The sequence below is a fragment of the Podarcis erhardii genome, assembly GCF_964252035.2.
Source record: "Podarcis erhardii genome assembly, chromosome: 11".
NCBI classification, from domain to species: domain Eukaryota; kingdom Metazoa; phylum Chordata; class Lepidosauria; order Squamata; family Lacertidae; genus Podarcis; species Podarcis erhardii.
In genome coordinates, this window is record NC_138501.1 from 37,097,342 (window position 1) to 37,125,335 (window position 27,994).

General features: G+C 40.2%; 1 protein-coding gene across 3 annotated transcripts; it reads right to left on the reverse strand.

The window, feature by feature from the left end:
* Positions 1-8: 8 nt before the first annotated feature.
* Positions 9-27,990, reverse strand: DDX4 (DEAD-box helicase 4; the record flags this gene model as incomplete). 3 transcript variants are annotated; one of them, XM_081881452.1, is made up of 22 exons in its annotated part: positions 9-463; positions 2,712-2,819; positions 2,912-3,182; positions 5,979-6,078; positions 7,506-7,651; positions 8,184-8,350; positions 9,148-9,277; positions 10,792-10,946; positions 12,046-12,198; positions 13,011-13,153; positions 14,646-14,690; positions 16,906-16,953; positions 17,194-17,226; positions 17,450-17,530; positions 18,314-18,379; positions 18,491-18,547; positions 20,333-20,383; positions 21,745-21,819; positions 23,958-24,005; positions 25,530-25,593; positions 27,209-27,398; positions 27,870-27,990. In XM_081881452.1, the coding sequence occupies 21 exons, from the start codon at positions 27,359-27,361 to the stop codon at positions 374-376; spliced, it is 2,184 nt and encodes a 727-aa protein (XP_081737578.1). In that variant the 3' UTR covers positions 9-373. The 3 variants fall into 3 exon arrangements, with proteins under 3 accessions (XP_081737578.1, XP_081737580.1, XP_081737579.1); XM_081881454.1 differs by lacking the exon at positions 27,870-27,990 and having other exon boundaries at positions 27,251-27,390; XM_081881453.1 differs by lacking the exon at positions 27,870-27,990 and having other exon boundaries at positions 18,491-18,544; positions 27,209-27,361.
* Between the last annotated feature and the right edge of the window lie 4 nt (positions 27,991-27,994).

Below are 27,994 nucleotides of genomic sequence, written 5' to 3' on the forward strand. Positions count from 1 at the left end.
GCACAGAACATGATCCTAAGTTTTTATTTAGTGTTTTTACAATAATTTACAACAGTTCCTTGTGGCAAACTGGTGTTATTTCACACAACCATTTAACAGATCAGTAAAATAAGTAATTCAAAAACAAATTAAAACTCCTGTATGTTTATCCCAATCACCTTTCCTGAACAACAGGGAGCAGAACATTAACAATTTCTTGAACATTTTAAAGTCACAATCCTAAGCACATTTACTTAGAAGCAAGTCGCACTGAAATCACAGGGATTTAATAAAATAAATGTGTTTAGAAACCAGCCAGTTTCACACATAACCATCTTGTTCGGAAGACTTAGCATGGTAAACTAAGGACGTTGTTCCATGACAGATGGTAGCCTCAATCCCATGACTCATCAGGTGCACTTATATTTGATGCTGTAAATCCTCCACCTGCTCCGCTGTGGTGATTCTCTTTGCCATGGTAAACCTACATTAAATCAAATTTGAGCAGATTTTCAAAACTATATATTGCAATGAGAAGGTATGCAACATGATTAGTTTTCTTCTTGAAGTACCTGCCAGATTCTGGCTGCCCAGAGATCAGAAAACCTATAGCCATCAGTACTGAACCCAATATATTCTGAAATAAATGAGCTCTATAGTTCACTTCCACATTTGTGGTCTGAAGGACCTGAAGAACCAGGTGCGCAGCCTGGGAGTCATTTTGGGCTTGCGTCAACGGAGGCGCAGTTTAATTCTGTGTCCAGGGCGGCTGTCTACCAGCTCCTTCTAGGACGCAGTGCCTGCGGACTGTCCCGCCAGTGTGGTACATGCTCTAGTTATCTCCTGCTTGGACTTCTGCAATGTGCTCTACGTGGGGCTACCTTTGAAGGTGACCCAGAAACTGCAATTATGTGGCAGCTAGACTGGTGACTGGGAGTGGCCGCTGGGGCCATATAACACCAGTCCTGAGAGATCTGCATTGGCTCCAAGTACGTTTCCAAGCACAATTCAAAGTGTTGGTGCTGACCTTTAAAGCCTTAAACAGCCTTGGTCCTGTATACCTGAAGGAGTCTCCATCCCCATCGTTCAGCCCAGACACTGAGATCCAGCGCCGAGGGCCTTCTGGCGGTTCCCTCATTGCGAGAAGTGAGGTTACAGGGAACCAGAGGGCCTTCTCGGTAGTGGCACCCGCCCTGTGGAATGCCCTCCTATCAGATGTCAAGGGTATAAGCAGCTATCCTATTTTTAAAAGACATCTGAAGGCCGCCTTGTTTAGGGAAGTTTGTAATATTTAATGCTGTATTGTTTTTAACACTCGATTGGGAGCCGCCCAGAGTGGCTGGGGAAATTCAGCCAGATGGGCGGGATATAAATAATAATAAATGATGATGATGATGATCACAATTTATCTGTTTAATCTGTATTCAGAGATATACAACATTACAAACTGGTCTTGTGCACAATAGCCCTAAGAAAATGACAAACTATGCCACAACTCAACCAATACCAATACCATTGATACTTTCGTTTGGTAAGTTGTCAGATACAAATTTACTTACTATACTTGCAAATACTTGTTACTTACTATACTTGCAAATACACTTTACTTTACTTATACACTTTACTTTACTTTACTTGCAAATACACTTTACTTACTATACTTGCAAATACATGTAATTGCAGCATGTTTATGTCTATAGAGAACCTGAACCTATGGACTGTTGCCATTGCACAGAGTGCTCATATAATATCACCAAGAGAGTCCTGTAACAATGTGAAGGTTCTCTATGCTCCACTCAAGATATTACATTACTGCTGAGAGATTGAAAATTGGCAACACAGGCTTTTTGCGGTAGCTGCCACAGAGAAATCTTAACACAAAACTAGTTTTTAACACCACATTAAAGGGAGTTAATTCCCGTTCCCACTGCTAGTTTTAGCATCTCTACGCAAGCGAGCACCTTGTTTAAACTTACATTATTAAACCAGAGCCATGAGAAAATAGCATCTGTATACAGAAAACCCCTGAGCCCCTGCCCCACTCTGGCAAATGTGATGAGCTCCCACCCACCCCGATCTAGAACCTGAAGTGGTAACAGTGAATTGCTCCTAACCTCACAGGAAACAGCAGAAAAGCACTGTCTGCTTGCTTTTGCTGCATATGCATATTCCCTGGGAACAGGTGTCTGCAGAGAAAGAAAACAGATGTCTTTTTCCCCTGAATCCCCGGGGTAGAAGAATCGCTTAAGGAAGGCTGATCCTTGGAAAATGGGTTATTCCCCCCCCCCCCTGGAAACACATGCTGAGCAGGGATTAAACTTGGCTCAGGTTTGCTGAATGCAGCTCTCAGGGGGAATAAAAAAGCAAGTTTTTGAAAGGATGAGCTTTCCTGTTTTCCCTCTTTTCTATGAAGCACCACTTACTTGTGCAGCAGCTGAAGCAACCTTTAACAGAGCAGTTTGGCTCTCTGATGCACCTCCCACTCACCATCAAACCTCCCTGGGCTACCTTTAACAAAGGTGGTGCTGCAGAGAGTGGCTGGGTAAACTGCTCCCTGAAGCACTCCCCCCCCCTTTTATTATAGCTTCCTGGAGTGAGATGTTAAAATGGGGAGAGGGGGCTGAGGTGCTTCAGAGAGCAGCTTGTTTAAAAGTGTTCCTCAAGACTCTAAAAACTTTCAAGATTACCCATTATCCAAAATAAAGTTTTCAGTGGTTCTGCTTAAGATTTACCTTTCGAGAGTCAACGGATGCAAACATGTTTCCCCTTGGACTGCTAAAACCAATTCCACCAGAAGTACAAGCAATCTCTTCTAGCCACACTGGCACTTCTTGCTGAGCCTTCAAAGAAACGTGATAGTGTGTCATTTGTTTTGTGACTTTCAGTTTAGTAGTAATAATAAAAGCAAATTTGCAGAACAAAAAAAACTTACATCTGCAAGCACTTTGACTAGAGGCTGTGCAATAGGACTGTCTGAATTAGCATCAAAGAAAGAAGTTGCTTTGCCAATATTACCACAACGCCCAGTTCGTCCAATCCTATGAACATATTCATCAATTGTGGAAGGTAGATCAAAATTTATGACATGTTGAACATTTTCAATATCCAGACCTCTTGCTGCCACTGATGTAGCAACAAGAACAGGGCATTTTCCAGAACGAAAATAATAAAGAGCTTCTTCTCGCTCTCTCTGTTCCCGATCACTGTAAATAGAAAAATAATTACATCTCTTTCAAACGTGAGTGAAGTTCAGTGATTCTAATACACAAGCAAACAACACCAGCAATATTCTTATTCAAATGCATATTTGACAAGTTAAACATGTAACTAAAAGCTAATATGTAATGATAAATGGCAGGAGAGGCCAACTTTGCAGATATTTAGGGTCATTCAAAGTTAGCAGCATATACGGCATGGCAAAACACATTTCATTTGTTCTGAGCATAAGTTAACGTATATTCTATTACAATTTTATTATTACAAAACTTTACAGCTAATGGCTTTGGGGGGGGCATTTCTTACTGTTTATCATAAAGTATAATTCTTGTCTCAAACAGTTGTGTGTTTCTACAGAGGTCAGAGAAATAAAGCAGTATATGAAAAGAGGAAAAATCTAAAGAGTGTCTATCAGCTCCTATCATGACTACTTCAAAAGTCATTCCATGAAATATTTATTCCAACTTTTAGAATCCCCTATACGGTAAGTTCCAGCTTGTAAGAGGCTGGGAAACAAGTACATGAAACTTACTCTTCAGCTGTAGTTACCATAAACATATTGACAGTTATTAACAATGTACAATAGTTATTTAATTAAACAAAAGCATATCTCATCTTTCAAAAAACAATGTTTTATTGACTTTGTATCAAAATACACAAATAAAATAAAAGTTAAAACCATTTAGAAGATTGTAATCACTTCAATCACAGACCAGCCAAGATTTATACTCCAAACATCCCTATGCATTCTCTGATGCTTTGGAGGCCTTTGGGTACAAGAGCAATCCTCCAGACCCTTCACTAGCTTCAAACTGGGTGGGGAGCTGTGGCACTCCTCTCTGTCAAGCTGTCAACAACTGGAAATATTCAGGGCAGCAAGAACCTCACTACTTTTAGAATTTTGGAGAAGCTAAAAACATTATCCCGGGGGGGTGGGGGAGAGAACACCTACCCTTTTCCAAGCTCAAAAGTGTATGAACCTCCACTAGGTTTGAAAGTGGTAAATGTGTATTAATATGCATGTAACCTGCTGGTGATTTTGCTTCATGTACCAAGCTGGGAGCAAAGAGTACATTGTAAAAAAGCAGCTGAAGTCCAGTATCATGCCATGCTTTTGAGTTTCTGCTCAGATACAGTACAAACCACTGTTGCTTGTCCACTTGTGGCAATGTTGCCTTACAAGAAAAACAGGCATGCACAACTGTTTAACAAGTCTTTTGCTACCAACCTTTAAGCATGGGAAGTAGCCATACATCCAAAATAAAACAGGAAGTAAATTCAGGAAGAAAGAAATGAAACCAACTGAGAACGTAGGTTTGGATTAGTATAAAGACCATAGAGTTAAAAGTCCAGATCCGACTGCAATCTAAAATGTTGAAAGCAATAGGGAGAGAAACAGGAAAACAAACAGTTGTAAAGAAGATACCTTGTGTAAGTTGCTTGTGTCATGTGCTCTAGCCTACATACTGTTGAAAAGATTTCCTTGCGTCTCTGGGCTGGTTTGGTACATAATACCCATAGAAGTTTGGCCAACACTCTTGGCAAACATTCAGGGTTTGTTCTTGGGTTTGCTTTTGCAACCTGTGTCTACTCTATATTCATTTTTTGCGGGTGAGGGGAAGCAAAACCTCCTAAGAGCAAGTCTTTCACATAGGAGAAAAGGAGAATTGTACCCACAGTGTGACATCCACTCCAACAATATTTGATTAGGTGAGGCATTCTATCCATGTCACATGTACCAATGACTTATGATATGGTACTATATGGATGAGCCTTAACTAGCTTCCCTCCCCTTCTACAACCAGGAGGTGGCATACTGCTGAAATAAGTTTCACTTTAAAGAAACTCATCTCAGTGTTATGTTCAAACCACAGACGACAGTTCCATAACTCATGGCATGAAGCTTCTTTTAAACAAGCACCTCTGATGGGAGCATAATTCTAACCTAAATTACTTAAAAAGTAAAAATAATATCAGAAGCCCTTCTCCTTACTGTATGAGAGGAAGTGGGAGAATGCACGTCAGACTTTTTTTGCTCAGTGTTTTGAGATGAGCACACTCCCAATAAACCATGGTATGGTACAAGGTGCAAATGAAGTTTTCAAGTCATCTAGATACACAGAAAATTCTGCATTGCATTCTACTGTGGAATGGTGCACTTACCAAGTTATGCAAGCCCAGAAGTTTGAAACAATGCCTGAATGTTTTTCTGTGTTTGAAAAAGACCACTTTAGAATTGACACTTTAGAAATGATATGTCAGGATACTTTTTATTGTATGGAATAGCACACTAGTTGTACTGATAAATATATCCTCGTATGTTTACCCTGAAGCTGAGAAAGAACACTATTCCAAATAAGCAGAAGCCACCAGTCTCATACCTTACAAAGCTCCTCCTGAACATAAAAAAGCTACCTCAAGTGCAATAAAGACATGCTGCTACTTCATTAAGACAGCATACGTCTGAAACCAATACTTTTATATAGTGTGCTGAGGCTATACTGAACTTACTAAAGAATGGTAGAATAGATTGAAAATAAGGGCAAAGTAATATACACTGCAGGCAGTGAAAAGGGCAAATTGATGGTTAGGATAATTAAGAACAGACATACCATATAATGGGGCAAGTAAAGAACCATCTTGCCCCCATGGAAGGAAAGAACTTTTCTCTCTCCCTGTCTCTCTTTTTAAAAAAATCAATGCAGTTAGCGATTTGAATGTCACCAGCTTATAGGGTGCTTTAAAAGTAATTGAATCATGATTTACTATGAATATATACTTACCCATGAATACTTGTTGTTGCTATGTTTTCTTGGCAAAGGAATGTTGCAATAAAGTCTGCTTTTTTCTTAGTTTCCACAAACACCATGGTTCGCTTATCACCTTTACAAAGGCAGACATAATGTTAAGATATATCTATTCAAATAAAATAGTAAATCAATAGTTTTCAAGTGCCAGCAGTAATTCTGATGCCCATATTAGTAAGATTGTTAAAAATCTAGTTTCTTTGCTTTTCAGTATTTTACGTTAAGCTACCAGACATTTACTCATCCCAGCTTTTCTCAAGTAACCCTCCTTAAAATATCATCTTTAGCTTCAGATTGAGAGGACTGCTTTATTTTTAGCTTTCTGCAGAATGTTTAGTAATTTTAGGCATTTTATGAGTAACAGTTATTAATAGTACTTCACCATATAACTTTCTACCATTTAGCACAGAGTATGCTTGGAATGAAGCCAGTAGTTTCTAGTAATTCCCACCATACGATATTAAGGAAAGTCCAGCTGGATCTGGTTAAGGGTTCATCTAGTCCAGCATCTCACAGAGGCCTCCCAGATTACTCTGGGAAGCCAAGCAATCCATGAAGGCACATACACTCTCACTCTCTCCTGTTCTGGCTCCCCAGCAACTGGTACTGAGAAGCATGCTGCCTCTGAAATCTTCAGGCAGTAACTACTAGCCATGGTAAGATGCAAAAGCAAGACTTGTAGCCTATACAAATAGGTTTTAAAGGACACACAGCAACAATCTTAAACGTTAACCAGTATAAAGTCAAATAAAAGCATAGAAAAAAATACAAAATTCCAAATTGCACTTCCAATTAATTATGTAATAGCTAGACAAACATACAATGGATATTAGAATGACTGACAGTATTTAAGGAAAGGACAATATTTTTGTCCGAGATCAAGGTGTTGCGAAACCCTAAAACCCAAGGCCAATCTGAAAATTAAAACACCTCTCTCATTAACTTCCTAAATACAGCAATCCGGATTAAGCAACATTACATTTTTTTAAAAAACTACAATCCATAAATAAAGGTATATAGCTCATGCTTCTGCTCTCAGAGTTGTATCCAACATTAGACATATTCCAAATAGGCCCACTGAAGTTAGAATATACCCATTGAAGGTCATGGGCCAACTTGGCTGGCAACAATTAACAGTTTTCCCTACACAGCATTTCAGATTCCTAAGTATTTTAGGGAGAAGGATACAACTTGCACAAATCTATTCCAAATAAAAATAAGATTTATTTTACTGATGAATAGGAAAATTTATACTTTTAGCCCTGATTTCACACTGATCCAAAAAAGTTTGGTTTGACCAACAAGCAGGCTATCCTTATCTCTCTAATGATCTCATCTACACTTTCCACATAGTACATTAAAAAAAAAATCCACTATATTGCCCAGTTCCACAACTTTCTGGTTTCAAGGGGCCTAAGAGCTGACAACTAAAGTGTAACAAAATTCTGTGTTGACTGGTTACATTTCATTATCTTTCTAAGAGACCAGTTACGTGGTAGTTACCTGTGCCATTGAGAATCTCAACAAGCTTCTCTCTCTTGTCATACTGATTCACTTTAAGTATTGTCTGCTGAACATCACTGCAGGCTCCACCTACTTGTCCAACAACAACAAATAAGTACTCTGCCTTCAAGAATTCTCCAGCTAGCCTTTAAAATGAACAAATAAATCAAGTTAACTTGGAAGTAACAGCTAAGTTGAGGAGAATCAGAGAAATAGCTTGGATAGTAAGGTGTTGTTCTAGTGTATATGCAAGAAAGCAAAAGTTAACTATCAGTCAGCTAGTTCTACAAAACACGTATGTTCATATTATACATAGTCCAGCATGAAAATGCATTTTCCAATACTGTGTTCTGAAACATAACCAACTTGCACAATTGACGGGGACTCTTCATATGAGTAACAGTCAAGATAAATAAATGCCTCTCGTATTAAATGTGCAGGTGTTGACCTTTCGGTAAAACTCATGTTGAAATGTTCTCACTCTTATTAGTGATTTAAAATTTAGGATTCATGTTTTTAAAATGAACATACCCACTGGCGGAGGAAGAGGAGTGCGGGGAGCGCGCACCACCCCTAGCAGCGCGGTCCCAGTAGGGTGCCATTGCGGCTCCCCCCACTGCCAGCGCTGGGTTCCCCACCCCCCAGCGCTGGAGCATGAAGCTCCGCCACTGAACATACCTCTGGATTTCTTCAGGGAAAGTGGCACTAAACATTAGTGTTTGGCGGTTTTCCTTTGGTGGCATGCCTGGAGATAAAATTAATTTCTTCATATCTGGGCCAAATCCCATATCCAGCATACGATCTGCTTCATCCAACACCAAATATTGTAGCTTCCTCAGCCCAATCTAAAGAAATTTAAAGTTAACCCAAAAATGAAGAAAACTGACTTCCATTGTATGTGACAGCTATACAAACTTAACATGGTAAAGTATTAAAAAAATGTATCTGCAACGCTTTTCATCCTACTCCCTTCGCTCTAACGCTCAGCATATTTAAACTCCAGATGAAAGTATACATTAACTTCTACAACATGGTTGCCACCTAGTGGCAGCAGTGGGTTCCAGGTGTCAGGCTGCTACATTTAAGACAGGAACTGATTCACTTCGCACACAGCACAGCTACATCAGTGTTACCCACAGAAAATTCCACTAGTTACTCCACTAGAGTTCTATGATAGCAGGTGCTTCTGCAGGAGCATATTGACTCAAGAGATTACACCTAACACATGCACATTTCAGCAGTAACCTTGGTAAGCATTTTATTTTATCACAGGAAACTGAGTTGCAAACAGCATCTGTATACTGTACATTGCCAACATAGATAATTTAGTAATGTAATACAGTAAGAGAACAGCACTTGTTCTTCTGCCTAGGTCAGTGCTAGGCCATCCTTAACAAAATATTTTCTATTTGTTTTGTGTCTGTATGTCTGACCGCTTGTAGTAAACCAGTGCCATAAAGGCAATTAAAATGTATTTCCATAATACTTAGTTGATGAGTCTCCAATTTTAAATTTTCTGTGTTTTGTTCTAAATATTACTATAAACCACTTGGTTTTTTTAATTATATAGTGGATTATCAATATTTGTTATAATGAGAAAACACTTCAATTTATGGGGGAAAAATTAGCACACAGTTCTCACCTTTTCTCTGCCTATGAAATCCAAAAGCCTTCCAGGAGTAGCACACAATATATTACAACCTTGCATTATCTGACGAAGTGAATGACCTGTTTGTGTTCCTCCGTAAGTCACAACTGGTCTTATACAAGTTCTAGGCACAAGAAAATATATTGCATTTCCCATTTAGTGATAATAGTGAACACATTTCAATGTCTCAATACCCACTTACATATTGACATAACACCATGGCCTTAACAAAGCTGCATTATCTTCTTTTTATTTTATATAAATTGTTACCTCCTGTACTACAAATTTAATCTATCAAATATAAAATCCACTGAACAACCACATGCCCTTTGTGCATTGTAACAGGGCTTGAATTCAACATGATGAGGAAAACTCACTGAAAATGCATGGAGACTGTACTGCAGGAGTGTTTGATGGATTGAACCCAAAGTTACATGATCACATTTTAAACTCTTCCTGAATTTGCAAAAAGCATTTTGCTAATCTGATTTTGGAATCAAGTAGGCTATTTACTCTTAAAAACACAGCTATCAATATTTGAACACTATTCAATTTTAATAGAGACTGTTGAATCATTTCTGAAAAAACAAATAAATATAAGAAAATACAACACATTAGCTGTTCCCTCAAGACTGAATTCCAGAAGAGCATTAAGATATATTGCATGGTAAAGATAACACTGTCACTCTAATAAGATGTTAACCATTTTAAGTACTGCTTATAGAACAGGGGTTTGGCTATATAGGAATTGAATCTGGGATATCTAAAGATATCCAATATTAATTTATACTGGAGTCAGTATACTTCTCTCCAACTCAATTCCCTGAAGGTATGAATTAAGAGTTCCTGAATGGTTATTACTTTTACATATCAGTATGATGTAGCTGCTGTGGGGTCACCTGTGGTTTGTTTGGGAGAAACAAACCACACGCTCTGGTGTGCACATCAATGCTAAGCCAATGCTCTGCTTTGTTTTTCTCTTATGAAATACCAGAGGAGGGTTCCACGAATGAGCAGTATGCATCAGCATATATCTGCAATAAAACAGACCATGACTTTCCTACAGATCATGCCTCAATGCTTTCAATACTACTTTATTTCTGATGGGAAGTTTCAGGTGTTTACACTGCCTTCCATAGACCAATGCAAACAGGCCCTTATAGGGTCAGATCCATCATTTAACATGCAGCTTGTGGAAGCTATTCGCTATGATGTTTAATCTTCAAGAACATGCAAAGCTGGTAATAGGCCCAGGCTAAATGGGAAATGTAGGTCCCATTTAACCAAAGCCGCCCACCCCATTGCCTCTACCAGGGGTACTCGGGAGTAGGCCTCCTCAAAATCATGGGCCTATGCCAACCGGCCCACCTACCTCCCCCTCTGGTTTTTGCCCTCACATGTTTATCATCAAATTCCCCTTTTCAGTACAGTATACGTATTTATGAAGCAAGCATTTTGCTCATGTCAGAGTAATAAAAGTCAGAATACATTTGGCAATTTGCTTCACCAAACAGGTTCACATTTCACCACACCAACTTGCAGGGGTTCCTTAATTACACAAACAGCACTTTTACAACCAAAATTCACTTACTAAACACACACTACTATCTTTGAGATTTAGCTTGTTCAAACACTTACCCATGTGCAAATTTTCTTGATTCCAGAAAGATCTGGTTTATCAGTTCTCTAGTTGGAGCTACAATTATACATTCTGGTTGTTGCTGTTGTTCAAATTGAGTGGCAGTAACTCCATCACGCATCATATGAGCCAAAATTGGTATAAGAAAAGCTGCCTAAAGGGCAAATATATTATAGTTGACAAGTTTCTCACCCCCCAAAAAAGGAAAATCCCAGGATGTGTTCTCTAATCTCAGTGTAAAGAAGCCCACAGAAAGGAAAATTAGCAGAACACCTTCAAAAATAACTAGGTGACTATGGTCCATCATCTTCTTTTCCCTCCTTCCTATCAATAAATAAATACATTTCTGAGAGGCAAATTTAGGATAATTCTTGCTTGAATCTTTGTTCCAAGTCCCATAATGAGTAGATCAAAGCACAATACACTAATATGCCCAAAGATGAGGCTGTTTATTCACTTCAGATGGAACTAAAGTATAGACCTAAAGGCAGCAGCAGCAAAGGAGCTGTATTAAAATATTCACCCAGTATACCAAATATGCACATTTTGACAACAAATTAAGATATTCACAGAGCACCTGTACTAGGAAATATGAACCATTGCACCAGTGGACATGACAGGATTCCCCCTTATTTTCCTTCTCCTAATGCTCCAGAACAGATTTTGGGAGGGAAGCAGAGAGTGCTATGTGCCCAAGCAAGGCACTACAATTGAATACTGTCCCATTATATATATATTTTATGCTATCTGTAACATGCTTAAAGTAGGAAAAACCCAATTTAGCCTGATAAAGTTTTTATTAAGTGAAAGCAACTCTTTTCACAATGAATATAGTTTCTAGTATTTCTAGAAAGTGACACTTATTATCTTATGTTTGTACGAAGCGAACTTTTTTCTAATAGTTTTTCATAATATAAATTAAGATGAGTTATAGGCACTTCAAAAATATGTTTTTCAAAGACAAAACCAAAATGGGATTTTGGTTGGGACCCAAACAGAACATTCACAGAGAACTTATTTTTGTTGACCCACCATTTAAGACTCCCACAGTTCATTAATGGATCCCTACCAGTGATTCAGAAATCACCGTTTCAAGTCTATCTTGGGAATGGATTGAAGTGCCAAGACAGACTCACCCACTGGGCAAAGTAAATAACCTGGAAATATTAAATGCTTAAAAACCAAGTGTCAGATTATTATTGCGGCCTCAAATCCTCCACCTCAAATAGCAGAATCCATCATTTTATACTTACTGTTTTTCCAGATCCTGTCTGGGCACATGCCATTAAATCACGCCCTGCCATTATAATAGGAATACTGTATTTCTGCACTGGAGTAAGTTTAAGATATCCAGTTCTAGCAATGTTCTTCATTAATGTTGGACATAGATTAGCTTCTTCAAAGGTCTAAGAACAGAATGGACATGTTAAAAGCAAATAAAATTGAGAAAGCTAAGCAAATCAATACTAGCATCAAAAAAGCACAAAAAGAACATAAAGTAGCATTTTCTTGTTATCCCTAGCAACAAATGAGTAGAAATTAAGTGAATCAGTAGGTCCTTAAGTACTGTCCTTGAAGTACAGAAATATTTTTAAAATAAAAAGGCAGTTCAAAAGCTTTGCACAGTCTCTGGAATAGCAAGGCAGAGGCTAAAAAAATCTTTTCTAGGAGAAAGAGTGCCATAACCTAGGGGTTACCACTAGATCTCCTTATGTGCTCTTATTTTTTTAACACAACCTAGGTGGCCAGACTTAATGATACCTCTAAACCAAGGACTTTTGGATGAATTATTCTCTTTCTTAAAATAGCAAAGCATTTGTAAACTGTAACCATTCACTGCAGTTTGCAAGACAGGGGGCCTCCTGCAGATAACATCTCTCCAGGAAGTCCATTCTGTATTATATAGGAAGCAGACCTTTAGCAGGGAAGCACAAACTCTTTGGAATTCCTTCCTGTTACACACAACAGCTGCAGTCTCAATGCCTACTGAAGACCTCCCTTTTTCAACAAGCCTTTTCAGTGAAAAAGTCTATCCCAGTCTGTATCAGCTTTGAAATGGTTTATATATGCCTTATTGTTTATGCTTTTATTGTTCAGATGTTATGAAGTATTTCATAGGATGTATCAAACAAACCAAAACTTGGTGACTTTGCACGACTGTTCAATCTCGAGACTAACAAAGTTACTTGTTAGAAATATTTAAAGCAGCAGCACTAACCAGTATTGCTGGTGGGGGGTCATGTCCTGAAACTTCCACAAGAATGTTATCATATTTGTCAAAGTTTATCCCTGTCTGGTAATGTGCAAAGATGGCTTCTTCTTCTTCTGGTGGAGGTGGTGGTACGTATGTCACCTTTGGACCTGCAAACACAAGAATACAAGTTAAATTTAATCCTTAATAAGCAAGTGTGCTAGCTATACAAAATTTCTCCATTCTGTTATGTTTTGGGCAACATTCACCAATGTCTGCTTGCTTGGTGCACTGGAAATCTGCTTGCAGAATGCAACTTCCAGTTTCAATTCTCCCCCTTCAACCCCCACACTCTGCTCTAGAGTATCTCCCAAACTCTGGAACAGATTCTGGGGGCACATTATGAGCTGCAGGGAGATAGGAGATGAAGGATAAGCCCCACTGCCAGTACATGTCTACAAGCATTAAGTTGGATGCCACCATCTGAGCACAGAATTTATAGTAACATACATTTTGGGTACAACACAACCATATCTTCATTTTCACAACCACCACAATCAATTCGTGACAATGCTTTTCAGATTGCTTTACTTGCATTAATTTTCTTTCCTCACTAAAAACTTTAGTGACAAAATAAAGTTTGTGTTTTTTTCTAAAATAAAATAGCTAGTGGATCCCTTGAATCCTATGAGCTTCTGGCAAGAAACAATATGAATAACATGTACTAGTACACTCTAGTCTTCTTCCTTTTATAATACAGTACATACATCTCCAATTATATGCACTATTTTAAATGTATGCATGACAAGGAAACAGTATTGAATACTGGCCATAACAGTAAAACTAATCAGGAAAGAGTGGGAATAATTGGTGATTTGAAAATGGACTCACACAACTAAGTTCCCTATTTTTTGGTCCATAGGGGGCACCGGCCCATAGGGCGCACCTAGTATTTTTGGGGGGAAATAAAGAAAAAAAAATTTATTAACCCCCCAGGTGCGGGGCTGGGGAAGCCCGAGCTTCCCCCGACCCCAGCCCCCAGAACAGGCAGCTCTCCACAAGCCATGGGAGAGCTGCGCGACTTCGCAGAGAGCTGCGCGAAGTCCGAAGCCTGGGGGCGCTGAGCTCAGCGCGCCCCCAGGCTTCGGGGTGCAGGCAGCTCTCCACAAGCCGTGGGTCGCCGAAGTCGCGCAGCTCTCCCACGGCTTGCAGATAGCTTCCTGAAGCCTGGAGAGCGAGAGGGGTTGGTGCACACCGACCCCTCTCGCTCTCCAGGCTTCAGCGAAAGCCTGCATTCGCCCCATAGGACGCACACACATTTCCCCTTCATTTCTGGAGGGGAAAAAGTGCGTCCTATAGGGCAAAAAATACGGTAATTAAATATATTACTTATCATTTTTGAAAGTACTATTATATTTAAAACCTTCTTCTGTGAAAAAGCAAGAAAAGAAATAGCCATCTGAAAGTGTGACATCTGGATATAATCGTAGCCAATTTTTATTCCCAAAAGGTAGGTAGAAATGCTATAGATATTTCAGTCATAATGTGCCATTTGGTATTTTAAAAGTTAAAAGCGGGAGCTGTCTTTATGTTCATGAACATCAGTAATCAATCAATTTTCTTAATATCGCTTGCCACTTAATTTGTTCTAATTAAACGTACCAGCACCATCACCTGCTTCTGAATTGCCATCCGATTTCCACATACCTTAAGTGAAATGAATGTTTGGAAGAAAACACTATCAGTAATAATAATAATGATAATAAATTTTTATTTATACCCCACCCTTCCTGGTTCAGAAAACCAGGCTCAGGGCAGCTAACAACAAATTTAAAACACTTAATTGATGCAACAAAAAACAGCATAAAATACAGTATAAAACGTGAATAACAATAAATTCAGGATTCAAAAATCAATTTAGGGGGGAAATCCATGCAATAAACATTAGATGATCACCAGGGCTAGCTGGCTAAATTAGTCCTACTTGGGCCAGCGAGGAGACCAGGGGAGAATTAGCTGTGGGATCCCAGAGTGGGTAATCTTCATAAAAAGGGGAGGGGGAGGGGAGGAAGGGGAATAAAAGATCAGGCTAAGTTAAAATTGAAAGCCATGCGGAATAGCTCTGTCTTACAGGCCCTGCGGAACGAAGTTAAATCCTGCAGGGCTCTGGTCTCATGGGACAGAGCATTCCACCAGGTTGGAGCCATCACTGAGAAGGCCTTGGCCCTGGTGGAGAATAATCTGACTTCCTTAGGGCCCGGGACCTCTAAACTATGATTATTCATGGACCATAAGGTCCTCTGCGGGGCATACCAGAAGAGGCGGTCCCGTAAATACGAGGGCCCTAAGCCACAAAGGGCTTTAAAGGTCAAAACTAGCACCTTCAACCTGACCCAATACTCCACTGGGAGACAGTGAAACTGGTAAAGCACTGGGTGAATATGCTCCCATGGCAGGGACCCTGTGAGGAGCCTTGATACAGCATTCTGCACCCGCTGGAGTTTCTGGGACAGTTTCAAGGGCAGCCCTGCTTGAGTGAATTACAGTAGTCAAGCCTGGAGGTGGCCGTCGCATGGATCACTGTGGCCAGATCAGGGCAGGAGAAGTAAGGGACCAACTGCTTAATGCGGCGAAGGTGGAGGAAGGAAACAGCCAGATATTTTTTTAAGTTACTTATATCTAAATAATTATTTATTATTGAAATGTGCGTACTGCTTTTCATTCAGAGAATACAGAACACTTTACACAACAATTAAAAAGTACAACACAAACAATTAATATTCCAGAAAGCCATTATCACTAAATTCAAAACTGAAGAACTAGCATTAGCAGCTAGGAAAATACCACAGCAAAGAGTCTTTAATCGTTAGTGAAAGCATGTAACAGTTTATTGCCACCTCTCCACAGGGAAGAGTGGCTGCCACAGGGAATTCCTGCTGATATAAAGCAGGTCACAGCACAGCCAACAGGCCATCTCCACAGACCTTAGTGACCAGATGGGAAAAAGTAATTTGAGTAACCTAGTCCTGAGCTGAACCTGTTAAAAGGAAATCCCACACAATATATTACACTAGTTGAATCATCCAGATACCAATCCATGGATCAAGCTATTTCTGTTCAGTAACTGGGCACAGTGATCAAAACCAGTAGGTGCTCCTAGTTACTGAGGTCACCTGGGCCTCTAGTGACAATGATGGCGCAAGGACCACCCCTAGAATACAGGCCCCTCCCTTCTTTCCCATCCAAAACAAACAAGTTCCCTACTTGCTCACAGGGTCTCCATCTTATCAGGATTCCCTTTGAGTTTATTGGCCCTCATCCAGGTACCAGCATGGCTCCTCTAAACTCAGATGTGATAGAGAAATAGAGCTGTGTGTCATTAGCCTACTGGCGCCTCAAATCTCCTCAGATTCACTTTCAATGACTTTATATAGATGTTAAATAGTATTGGAGACAATGTAGTATCTTGTTGCCCCCACCGCCCCCATATTACTTTCTGGAACCCAACAAGCAGGAAGGAGATGAACCACTAATACAGTACAGTGACTCCAACACCCCATTATCAGAGAGTCAGTCATGGACGATACCATGGCTGAAGGTCTCAAAAGCTGCGAAGAAATCAATCAAAAGTAGATGATCCAGTAGCTAAGGAATCAGGAACCTAATAGGAGAGCCAGAAGAGGGAATGGCCTGCACACATGTATACCCTCTACACTTACAGTGACCTCCTTCAAGCACCATATACTTCTTTGCCCATGGTGACTGTAACAGGGACATCATAACCATTCTCTCCCTGCTCTCCTTGCCCAGGTATATCCCAATCCAGACTCCCAGTCTGTGAACACCCAACCACACACACCAACAATGCTACACTTCACACACCCAAATATATACCCAAAACTCAATCGCACCAGACACATACCTCTTCCAAACCCTCCAATTACTTCTTCGTTGCTTCCTTTGTAGCCACCTGTTTATAATGTTGAAAGGAATTGTTAAAGATAAAAGCAGTTTTAACAATACAATTAGAAAGGATCGGGCAATTATACTGCAGATCCTTATGCTAGGAATTCAAAGTGAACAGATATGGGACTTGGCCGGATTGAGACAGATTATCAGGCACCAAGGTTAGTAATAAACAACATAGTTATGCTTAGAGACAAAAAAATGTCAAAATAGAAATGTTTTTATGTGAACAATGGGTTCTTACCTCTGCCTCCTCTACCTCTATTTTCAGAGTCACCTGAAAAACAAATGCATAATTGGAAGAATGTGGTTACAAATGAAGCGCAATGTAAAACCAATCACCAGTCAATTTATTGGTTTCTAGATTGTGCATTTCTATAATCTACCATTTTAGTCACATCAACTGCCAACAATTCCATGCAATTTTCAAATCAATACCACCACAGAGACAAAGGGAATAAAGCCAACTATATATATAAAATTTCACTTTTAATTCTTACCAGTTGAAGCACCAAACCCTCCTCTTTTGGAACCAAATCCACCAAAAGTCTGTCTTCTATCTTGTTTCTCGGTTTCATCATCTGTTATAATTCAACCCAAACATAAGGATTTCTTCTGTTTTACAAGTTGAAAAGGTTTTCATGCAATGGTAGAATATAAATATTTTAAATGTTAAAAGCAACTTTTCTAAAATAGCACTCTCCAGCCCACATGAACTACTAGTATTTAAAAACAACTACTGTACTAGCATTAAAAAATACATCTTACCAAGTAAAAGAATTATAATACAGACTGATATTAATGAATAAAAACTTAAATCATACCTAATTCCCTCAAATACTGAAAAAGTGTATTTTTGAAAGTGTTAAGTTCATAGTTCACCTTACATTAATTACCAGGGATAGATCAATTTGAAATAAACTTGTACTGTGGTTCTTTTCTTTTATTCTTATAAAATGCATGGGTTTAAGTTATTAAGAAACACTGCCACATTTTCTTCATACCACTCATTTGTATGTGAGTTCTCTCCTAGACGTGCACTGAGATATTTTCCCCTATATCTTATGCTCACCATGTAATCCTTATCTTCTTCTGGTCCAACATTACAATTTAAAAAGTTTATATACATCTGGGATAAAAACAAATATTGGTCGTAATCTGTTGGTAACTAATGACTCTTCAAGACAGTGAGTCCATGTAAAGGCTTTTTTCCTCCCCAAATAAGAGTATTTGTATAAGGTATCAAAAACAAAATCTTAACCACAAAACCCATCTGACATATTTTCATTTCTAGACTCTCCAGGCTAGACTGAATAATTACATTTTACTTGGTTACTAACACAATTAAAAACTATAGAGCTTACTTCCAAATCGCCCAAATCCTCCTCTGCCAGATCCTCTTCCACCCCTATTGCCACCAGCAATCATTCCTTGAGAACAAAAATACAACAGTATTTGATCAATAATTTTCTGATCTTAAAAGAACTCATGTTCCAAAACCAGCATGGGAATTCTAAGCTTTGTTGTTTATAGGGCTTTACCTCCTCTCCTAGGAACTTCTCTGTTTGACTGGCTTTCTTGATCATCATCAACTACTTCTATGACAAAAATAAAATAAGCAATAAAAAATTCTCATTTCTGCAGACACTTAAAAGTTATCTTAAGGATGTAAGCAAAGTTCACATTTATCTTTCAATTTATTAAAAAACAGGTGTTTATTATTATTAAATTTGTACACCGTCCTTCATCAGACAATCACAACTTATTTCTCTATACCAAACATGTGCAAATATTATTGTACTATTGCTGGGGTTATATATTTCCTCACAAAAGCGACAGCACGCTGAGGTCCTGAGCTGTATAATGCTATACGGTCAAAACTAGCACTTTGAACTGAGCCTGGAAACTGATAGGCAAGCAGTCATGTCAGAATTGCTATTTTATGTTCAGACCGTCCTGCCACAATCAACAATCTGGCCAAATTCTGCATTTTCCAAACCATCTTCAAGGGCAGCCCCATGTATAATACTGTACATTGAGGCTGCATTTAAATATTTTAATGTTTCAATATTTTAATATTGCATTTTAATCTTGGTTTAAGGTTGTATTCATTCAACTTGTTTTTATTATTGCTTGTTAGCCGCCCTGAGCCCGGCCTTGGCTGGGGAGTGCGGGGTATTAATAATAATAATAATAATTGCATTGCAGTAATCCAACCTAGGTTTCCAGAGCTTAGCCAGAAAAGTATCATGGTCAGTTTTATCAAAAGTTACTGAAAACTCAAGGAGAAATAATAATAATAATAATTTTTATTTATACCCTGCCCTCCCCAGCCAAGGCCGGGCTCAGAGCGGCTTACAAGCAATAATAAAAACAAGTTAAAAACTTAAAAACAAAATTAAAAAATACAACATTAAAATATTGAAACATTAAAATATTAAAATGTAGCCTCATCGCAGAGGGAGAAGGAAAAGAAAAAAGAAAGAGAGGGAGGGAATCAAACTGGCTCCAAGCCAAAGGCCAGGCGGAACAACTCTGTCTTACAGGCCCTGCGGAAAGAAAAAGATCCTGCAGGGCCCTGGTCTCGTGAGGCAGAGCGTTCCACCAGACCGGAGCCAGAGTTGAAAAGGCCCTGGCTCTGGTTGAAGCCAATCTAACTTCCTTAGGGCCCGGGACCACAAGGGTGTTGCTATTTATGGACCTTGAGGCTCTCCGTGGGGCATACCGAGAGAGGCGGTCCCGTAGGTACAAGGGTCCTAGGCCATGAAGGGCTTTAAAGGTCAAAAGCAGCACCTTAAATCTGATCCTGTACTCCACCGGGAGCCAGTGCAGCTTGAAAAGCACTGGGTGAATATGCTCCCATGGCAGAGACCCCATGAGGAGTCTCGCTGCAGCATTCTGCACCCGCTGGAGTTTCTGGTACAGCTTCAAGGGCAGCCCCGCGTAGAGCGAATTACAGTAGTCAGGCCTGAAGATGACCGTCGCATGGATCACTGTGGCCAGGTCGGGGCGGGAAAGGTAAGGGACCAACTGCTTAATGCGGCGAAGGTGGAAAAATGTCGCCTTGGCTGTTGCTGTAACTTGCGCCTCCGTGGAAAGGGAGGCATCAAGGATTACACCCAAACTCTTAACGGAAGGCAATGGCACTAATTGGGCCCCTGCAAGAGAAGGGAGTTGGTCCCTCATCCAAGGAGTGGACTTCTCCTGTCCCTCTCCCAACAGAGGTAATAATACCAGGCAACCAAGGCCGTTTCCATGGTAAAACAGGGGCTATACAGTACATTATAACTGTCTTGCTTTGTATTTAGTCTAGAAAATATATTTTAATGAGATTTTAAAGTATATCAACTGATAGAGGACTCTGGGGAGGGTTGCAACTGTACCTCTCTCAAAGCTTGAAAACTTCCTTTCTTCAAATCTATTTCCAGATGTAGCTGTAGAAAGCAAGAGAAAGGCAAGTGTTCTACAATTCCAGTCACTCGCATTTCAAAGCACACATGAACATTTTAAGTAGCCCTGAGGAACATTAGCATTTATTCCCAGAATTTCTATCCCTCACTAGTGCCTGTCCTTTCCTCTTCTTGGCCCATTGCCTCCACTGGCCGACTATAATTAATACATATTTAATATGGCAGAGAAACAGGTAGTCACATGACTATATTGCATTCCAAAAGTAAACTGCTTATTTTCTACTTTTTGATACATTTTTAGCACAATCCAATGCACATCAACTTAGAAGTAAGCCCTACTGGATTCAGTGGGGCAACTCCCAGGTAAATGTCCATGGGGCTAGAACCTCAAATTGATATTTCGCTCCCCCTTCCCTGGCAAAAAAGACCCTACAATACAATGCAATGGTTCTCAAAATGTGGTCCAAAGAAGAAGAAGAAGAAGAAGAAGAAGAAGAAGAAGAAGAAGAGTAGGAGTAGTAGTAGTAGTAGTAGTAGTAGTAGTAGTAGTTTGGATTTTATATCCCGCTTTATCACTACCTGAAGGAGTCTCAAAGCGGCTAACATTCTCCTTTCCCTTCCTCCCCCACAACAAACACTCTGTGAAGTGAGTGGGGCTGAGAGACTTCAGAGAAGTGTGACTAGCCCAAGGTCACCCAGCAGCTGTATGTGGAGGAGCGGAGACGCGAACCCGGTTCCCCAGATTACGAGTCCACTGCTCCTAACCACTACACCACACTGGCTCTCTATAGACCACTAGAGGTCTATGAGCTTCATCCTGGTGATCTGCAGCATGTCTGCATTAAATACTTATGTTGATTTTAACTGTATCTTTGTTTTTCTTGTATTACAAGAAATAAAAGCAGCAATAAAAATTAAATTAAATGCAATTAATTTGACACAATGTATTACAATTGCTACAACTGGCAGAAAAATAATTAAGTGGTTCAACAAGACCCTCAGCAATTTTCCAGCACTCCATAGAGGAAAAGGTTTGGAACCATAGGTAAAAAGATATAGAGACACACGTTTCAGTTGAACCAGAATGAATACTCGAAGCATCCTCGTATTAAACATTACACTGATTTCAATTATCATGGTTTACATTTACCATTAAGAATATCTTTTTATCAAATTACACTATCAGCTCTCTCACGAAATGCCTTAATTTTTATCAAATAACTTTATGCACACTAGAGCTTTTTCAAAGTTACTGAAGCAATTAGAAGTATTTGACCAAGTTAGTTCAACATTTAAAAGCGTGGTTAGGATTAAGATAAAATTGCAGATGCCAGCAACAACCAACACCTGCATGTGATAAACACAAGTTTGACCAAACAATCTACCTCGGTTTCCAAAAGTCCTTCCACTTCCAAATCCACCTGTTGGTTTGTCTTCTCCATTTGGTTTTCCACCAACACCTGACAAATGTTAAAATATTTGTTTACCACAGATGATTACTTTCTTTACTTTGTTTAGATATACAGTAGTACCTTGGTTTAAAAACAGCCCTGTTTACCAACTATTCGGTTTGCGAACTCTAAAAAACCGGAAGTAGTGTCCCGGTTTGCGAACTTTACTTCGGTCTAAGAATGGAAGCCGAATGGTGGAAGGGCACTGGCGGCAAGAAAGCGCACCTGGGTTTAAGAATGGTTTTGGTTTAAGAACAGACTTCTGGAATAGATTAAGTTTGTAGACCAAGGTACCACTGTACTGAATGAAGACTGTTCAGTATGAACTAGTTTGCATAAGATGGTAAGCTAATGTGCAGTCTCCCAGAGGGCCCAGCAGTCACTTTGCGCTTCAGTTGTCCTTTTCAGTCAAGCTGTGTTGAACTGAACTAAGACAAGGTTTACAGCTTGTGATTAGCAAGAAGAGAACTATGAACTCTAGCTTTAGCTCAGCACAGTGCAGTGCAGAAGTAAGGACTAGTGAAGAGCAACGCTGCTACAATCTCCTATGAGAGTCCAGACATTGGTGTGGCCTCAACAAGAAATAGTTTGGCCTACTGTGTGTTGCAAGCCTGCTCTATGGCTCAGTTCAGACATTGATGCAAAACAATTACCGTACTCACCTCACTGCAATGCTTTCTTATTACAACATATTGCTAAACTTTGATCTAGTACTAATAGCAGAGATTAGCACCCAACTTGTGTGCCTGTCTACCCTTGCACTGCCCAAATACTTCCATCCTTTGCTTGGTGGGAAACTTGCTTGTACTTCTGACAATTATTTAATGTTATTTCTGAATGCAGTCAATGGCTGCATTTAGTTAGGCCTTATCTTGACTTAATACAGCCATTTTTCTCTTCCCTTTACATAACCCAGGAATTTTTTTTACAGCTAACACTGCAATCCTAATCTTTGCCTACTCAGAATGCCTACTGAATGCAATGGGGCTTACCCACAGGTATATGGAGCTAGGATTGCAGCCCAGGTTTCCCTTCAAACTATGATGAATGGCTTCCAAACAAGCCAAACTATGAAGCCAGAGCCTAAAACTGGCTTTATATTCTTGCTTGTTTGAAGTAAGGAATAGTCAGCTTCCAAATTAACTAATGACTTCTTGGCTCATCTGTGCAGTTTTTCAAAGGTATATGTGTGCACACCTGGCTCACAACACAATGAAAGAACTCACTAAGTGATGTTAGCCGCCCTGAGCCCAGTCTTGGCTGGGGAGGGTGGGGTATAAATAAAAAATTACTTACTTACTATTTACTAAGTATCTCCTATGCCCTTTCCCATACAAAGCCGTCTATGTAAATGCTCTGACCCACATACCAAAGGGATCTCATCTCCCTATCTGGCCAGCAGTCATTCTCGCAACAGCCAAAATTAGGCTTCATTAAAACTCACCTAGTACAGCTGATCAGAGGCTTTTTTCTAAACTAAACACTGCATGGGCAGCCATTTCAGGGGAAGGGTCACAGCTGAGATGGTGATGGATGAAAATGTTAATCTTCTTTCACCCTGTACTGTGACTTCCGTCTCCCAAAAATAGGCATCCCTGTTAAGCTTGTATTGGCTCCAATAAGAACACCTTTTCCTAATCTAATTGTAGCAGAAAAGGGAAATTAATGTGCAATAATGGATGTGTGCATGCATGCATGCTACGTGTGTTGTAGCAGAAAAGGGAAATTAATGTGCAATACTGGATGTGTGCATGCATGCATGCTACCTGTGTTTGCATGTGTAACACAATGTAGGGTGGCCCCACCCATGTTAATTTAGACCATGCCACCACTGGCATATGGCCCCCAGAAAGGTGGTCTTTGGGAAATGCAGCCTTCAGGCTGAAAAAGGCCCCCCACCCCTCCAACAGGCAAAAAGAATTTTTAATTTTAAAGTGTTCAGGGAAGTATCATAGCATCACTCATGGCCACAACTGTTTTCCAAAACCACTATACATGCAGTGAAGACACATACCAACATTAAGTTACATTACTGTGCCCAATGAAAAGCAAAAGGTGTGCATGTACAACATTAAGAGACATATTTAGAGAGCCCGATATGATTTATATTTCCTAGAACACAAATGGGAATATACAGAAATATATACCTCCAAACGTACGACCCCAAGGAGCTGCATTTTCAGTGGAACCACGTCCTAAAAAGAAGTTATTACGTTGGACATTTTGAAGATGTTCATAAGGTACATGTTCAGAAGTACAGTTAAATATTAACAGATCTGCTGAAAAGTCAAATACTATGAAAAGGTAAGCATAAAACTATTAACAAGCTGGCAGTGGTTCAATGCACAAACTTTCAAATGACAAAATATAATAAATTATAATGATGACAGAACCTTCTGGCTTCACATACTAAGTATCTTAAAGCATAAATACCCAACAAAACATCTATTTACCTTTAACCACTTTGCCAATATTCCTGGGGGTTTAATTTAGCTATTACCTGTATTCTTCTATTGTGCTGAGTATTTAAATATTAAATATTTAAATATTCATGCAATTAAACATCTTGGGAACTAAATTCACATTGGTTGCAATAAACACAAGTAATTATCCATAAACTGCCATAATGGGGGAAGGAGGGAATCCTTAAGAATTACTCAGCATTCTCAACAAAAGGTATAAATATCTGACTCTCCATTCAAGGAAAAAATCCTAGATGAAATGACTTTTTAGGACCAACAAAAAATCAAAGCAATGTGCAGACTACTTCACAAAGCCCGTTTGTTCTCCAGGTGCAGTCTAACTCAGTATGCAGCACACTTCTATACAGGTTTCCTTAGAAGTGTTCAATGAAGCTTCGGACTGTAGCTCAAGTCCACAAACTATCTCTACATTGTTAAAAAGTGCCAATTCATGTAACATCGTGCAAATAGGGGCCGGTACTAAATAAATAATAACTCACTTCTTACAGAACACAGAGGGAGAAAACTGAGTTCCGTAAGTCTGATCTTTTTAAGAAGCAAACATAATTTATTCAAAACTTACGTTTCATCAATCTAGATCAGGCATAGGCAAACTCCGGCCCTCCAGATGTTTTGGAACTACAATTCCCATTATCCCTAGTTTACAGGACCAGTGGTCAGGGATGATGGGGATTATAGTCCGAAACATCTGGAGAGCCAGTGTTTGCCTATGCCTGTCTAGATGGTAGCACTGATTGTAGGTAGCTGGCTACAGTGTTCCAGATTAATCAGACAGTAGTTCTTAATGACTATTTTTCTCCTTAATAGAAGCATTCAAAATAATATAGGTAGCAGACTTGATACTGTAGAAGAGGAATTAATTTATCCTTTCTAACAGCAGGAAAATTGCCTCCAATATATTTCCTGCTGCAAATAAGTTTCCTCTCTTAAAAAGTAAAAATTGTTTTCTTCACCATTACTGTTTTATTCAATTGCAAATTTATGCAGACCAATTAAAAAGGATCAACAACTTATATTTAGCCCAATTCACTCTACAGCCCAGCTGTAGGGCTTTCAAACCCCTCAGGTGAACTAAATTTCAACAATACCATAATTAAACTCATAGCTGATCTCATACAAGGCTTCATAGTCAACCCAATTTAGCAGGCTTCAACTGTTAGGAACACTTGACTACAAAGTTTTTGGTACCAGCTTTTTTCTAGACAGAATATTCCTTTTTAAAGTCTTATCACATACCTGGGGGGGTTGCATTCTGATTGAAATTGCATGAGGTTTCATTTGCTCCTGTAGACAAGCTGCCCTACAATAAAATAAAAATAATTTTACTATTTGTACCATTTGACTGGGTTGCGTGAAGAGTTAAGACCATGCTGGAACTACTATACCAACCATTCCCCCCGCCCCAAATATAGTCTACTAGAGCCTTGCTTTTAACCACTCAACTGTTCACCAGAGGATTTCAGAGTCACGTTTTTTTAAAAAATTGGTAGAAGGATAGAGTGTCCAAGCCTTACTCAAGCAACCCACAATGTGTCTATGTTTGGCATGGAGAAAGACACTTTTCCTACTCCCTGCTTAATATAGCAGCAAAGGAAAACTTCTGTAGAAAGGGATGGTGCATTTGGTGCCTCTAGCTGTCTATTGTGTTTTTATATTTTTAGATTTCTTTAATCAATTGTTATCCCACTCTTCCTCCTAACGGAGGAGTCCGTAGTGGTAAGACTCCTCATAAGCATCCAGCAGGCAAACCTTCTGCATGAATAGCAGAAAAACAAGGCATGCTAGTAAAGATGGGCCAAAGCCATCTGTGCATTTGACACCAACCTAAGCATCTATGCTAGAAGCATGCAAGGCACAGCAGCCCCCTGCACATCCAGCCCAAGTACAAGCAAAATGACTTGCAGCAGAAACACAAATCACATCATTTCTCCACTGCACTTCTACACTGCACATGTAGAAAAATGAGGCCTCTTCCTGCATGCTCAGCATATAAACATAGAAGAGCTGCTCACATGGATAGTATAGTACTGGATCAAATAATCCATGAAAAAATATCCCCTTCTATTCCATGAACGTTCAAGCCACCATCCACATAACAGATGCTTGGGGCAGGGGGAGAGAGAAGAGGAAGAAAATAAATCAAGGTGACAGCGAAGTTCAGAGACAAAATAAGGCAATAGCTCAATCCTGTGCATGCTTGCTTGTAACGAAGTCAAAATCTAATAAAAGTGTCGCATTCTTAAGTTAACTCTGTATAGAAGTGCATCCTAAAACCGCATCCAAAGAGCAGCTTCCAACCGTGATTATTCCTCAAAAAAGCAAAGTGAAAGTACCTAAGAATTATAGGCTTTGTCTACACATGTGTAGCATGAAGTAGCCTGTGCCATTTCAAAAAAAACCTCTTTCCTGCTAATAAGAAGATGACTAGGCCAAAATATCTCTCCTTAATGTACACTAGTTTACTTCCAGGGGAGATCAGTTCATATTACAGTCAAGCAGTATCTAAATGTTATCAAAACAAAACCAATAAAGAAAAACACGGCACTCAAGTGGGTCTTTAAAAGTCCTGGAGCTCAATCAATAGAGTTGCCACACGTCCAGAATTTCCCAGAAATAGCCCGCAATCAGCTGCTGGAAGCAGCGTCCGGGCACAATTCACTGAAACTTCTGGGAAAATCTGCATGTATGATAACCAATGTTGACAGTGTCATTTTTGGAAATTTTTCTTTAAAATTTAAAATATCTCAAAAAGTTCAAAAAATAAAATAAAAAGCTCAAAAACTTTTCCGTCTGGATTTTCACTTTTTGAAATATGGCAACCCAATGGAATCTCCCCTCCCATTTTCCCACCAACCCACTCACACCCAAAGAGACACATTTACAGAACTACAAAGCAATGAGGAATGAGGAGGAACCTCTTCACTCATCCTGATTTGTGGATTCCCTGGGCAACCCACCAGCTTTTCGAAGCTGGGCTGAAAGAGGGGCAAAGCACTCCTGCCACCTCCGCCCGTGGTACTGCTCCTGTTGTCATCTGTGATCTCCTCGTCCCAGTCTTCCTCCTCCATAGTGGTACCCTCAGATACAACCTACTCCGAATCGGCCCTGTGATTTGGGAGAGGGGGGGGGGGACCAAGAACACGTGAAACAAGAACAGCGGAAGAACCCCAACGCCACGTTCGCATCACCTCAGACTGAACTACTGGCTGCAGCCCCCCCCCCCCGCCATGGGCGTAGTCAAGGGGGGCAAGTGCTTAACATCGGTCCTGCTACGCCCATACCCACCCCGTCCAAAGCCTGCCCCACCCCGCAGTTCTTCTCCCCACACCTGTCCCAGGCCAACGCCCCTTTTCTCTGCCTTCTCACTCCGGCTTCAAGCAGCCCGCCACGAGGCGGGGGCCGGGCGACGGACCTGTTCCCGCCCAAAGCTCGGCTCACAGTCTACCGCTACCCGTCTTCTCCCCGTCGGAAGGGGAGAAGGGAGGCCGGACCGTTAACCCCGCCCAGCGAGCGCCGGCCCGAGCGACGGCTCTATTAACGCCTCCCCTGACGCGAACGGAACGCCTCGTCACCTACCAACCAGGCAGCACGTGCCGCAGCTGCCGCCGACGCCGACGCGGCTCTCGCTGCTATTGCGGCTTACCCTCCTCAGCCCCTCCCCCCTCCGTACACGCGCGCGCGCCCTCGCCCTCGCCGCTGCT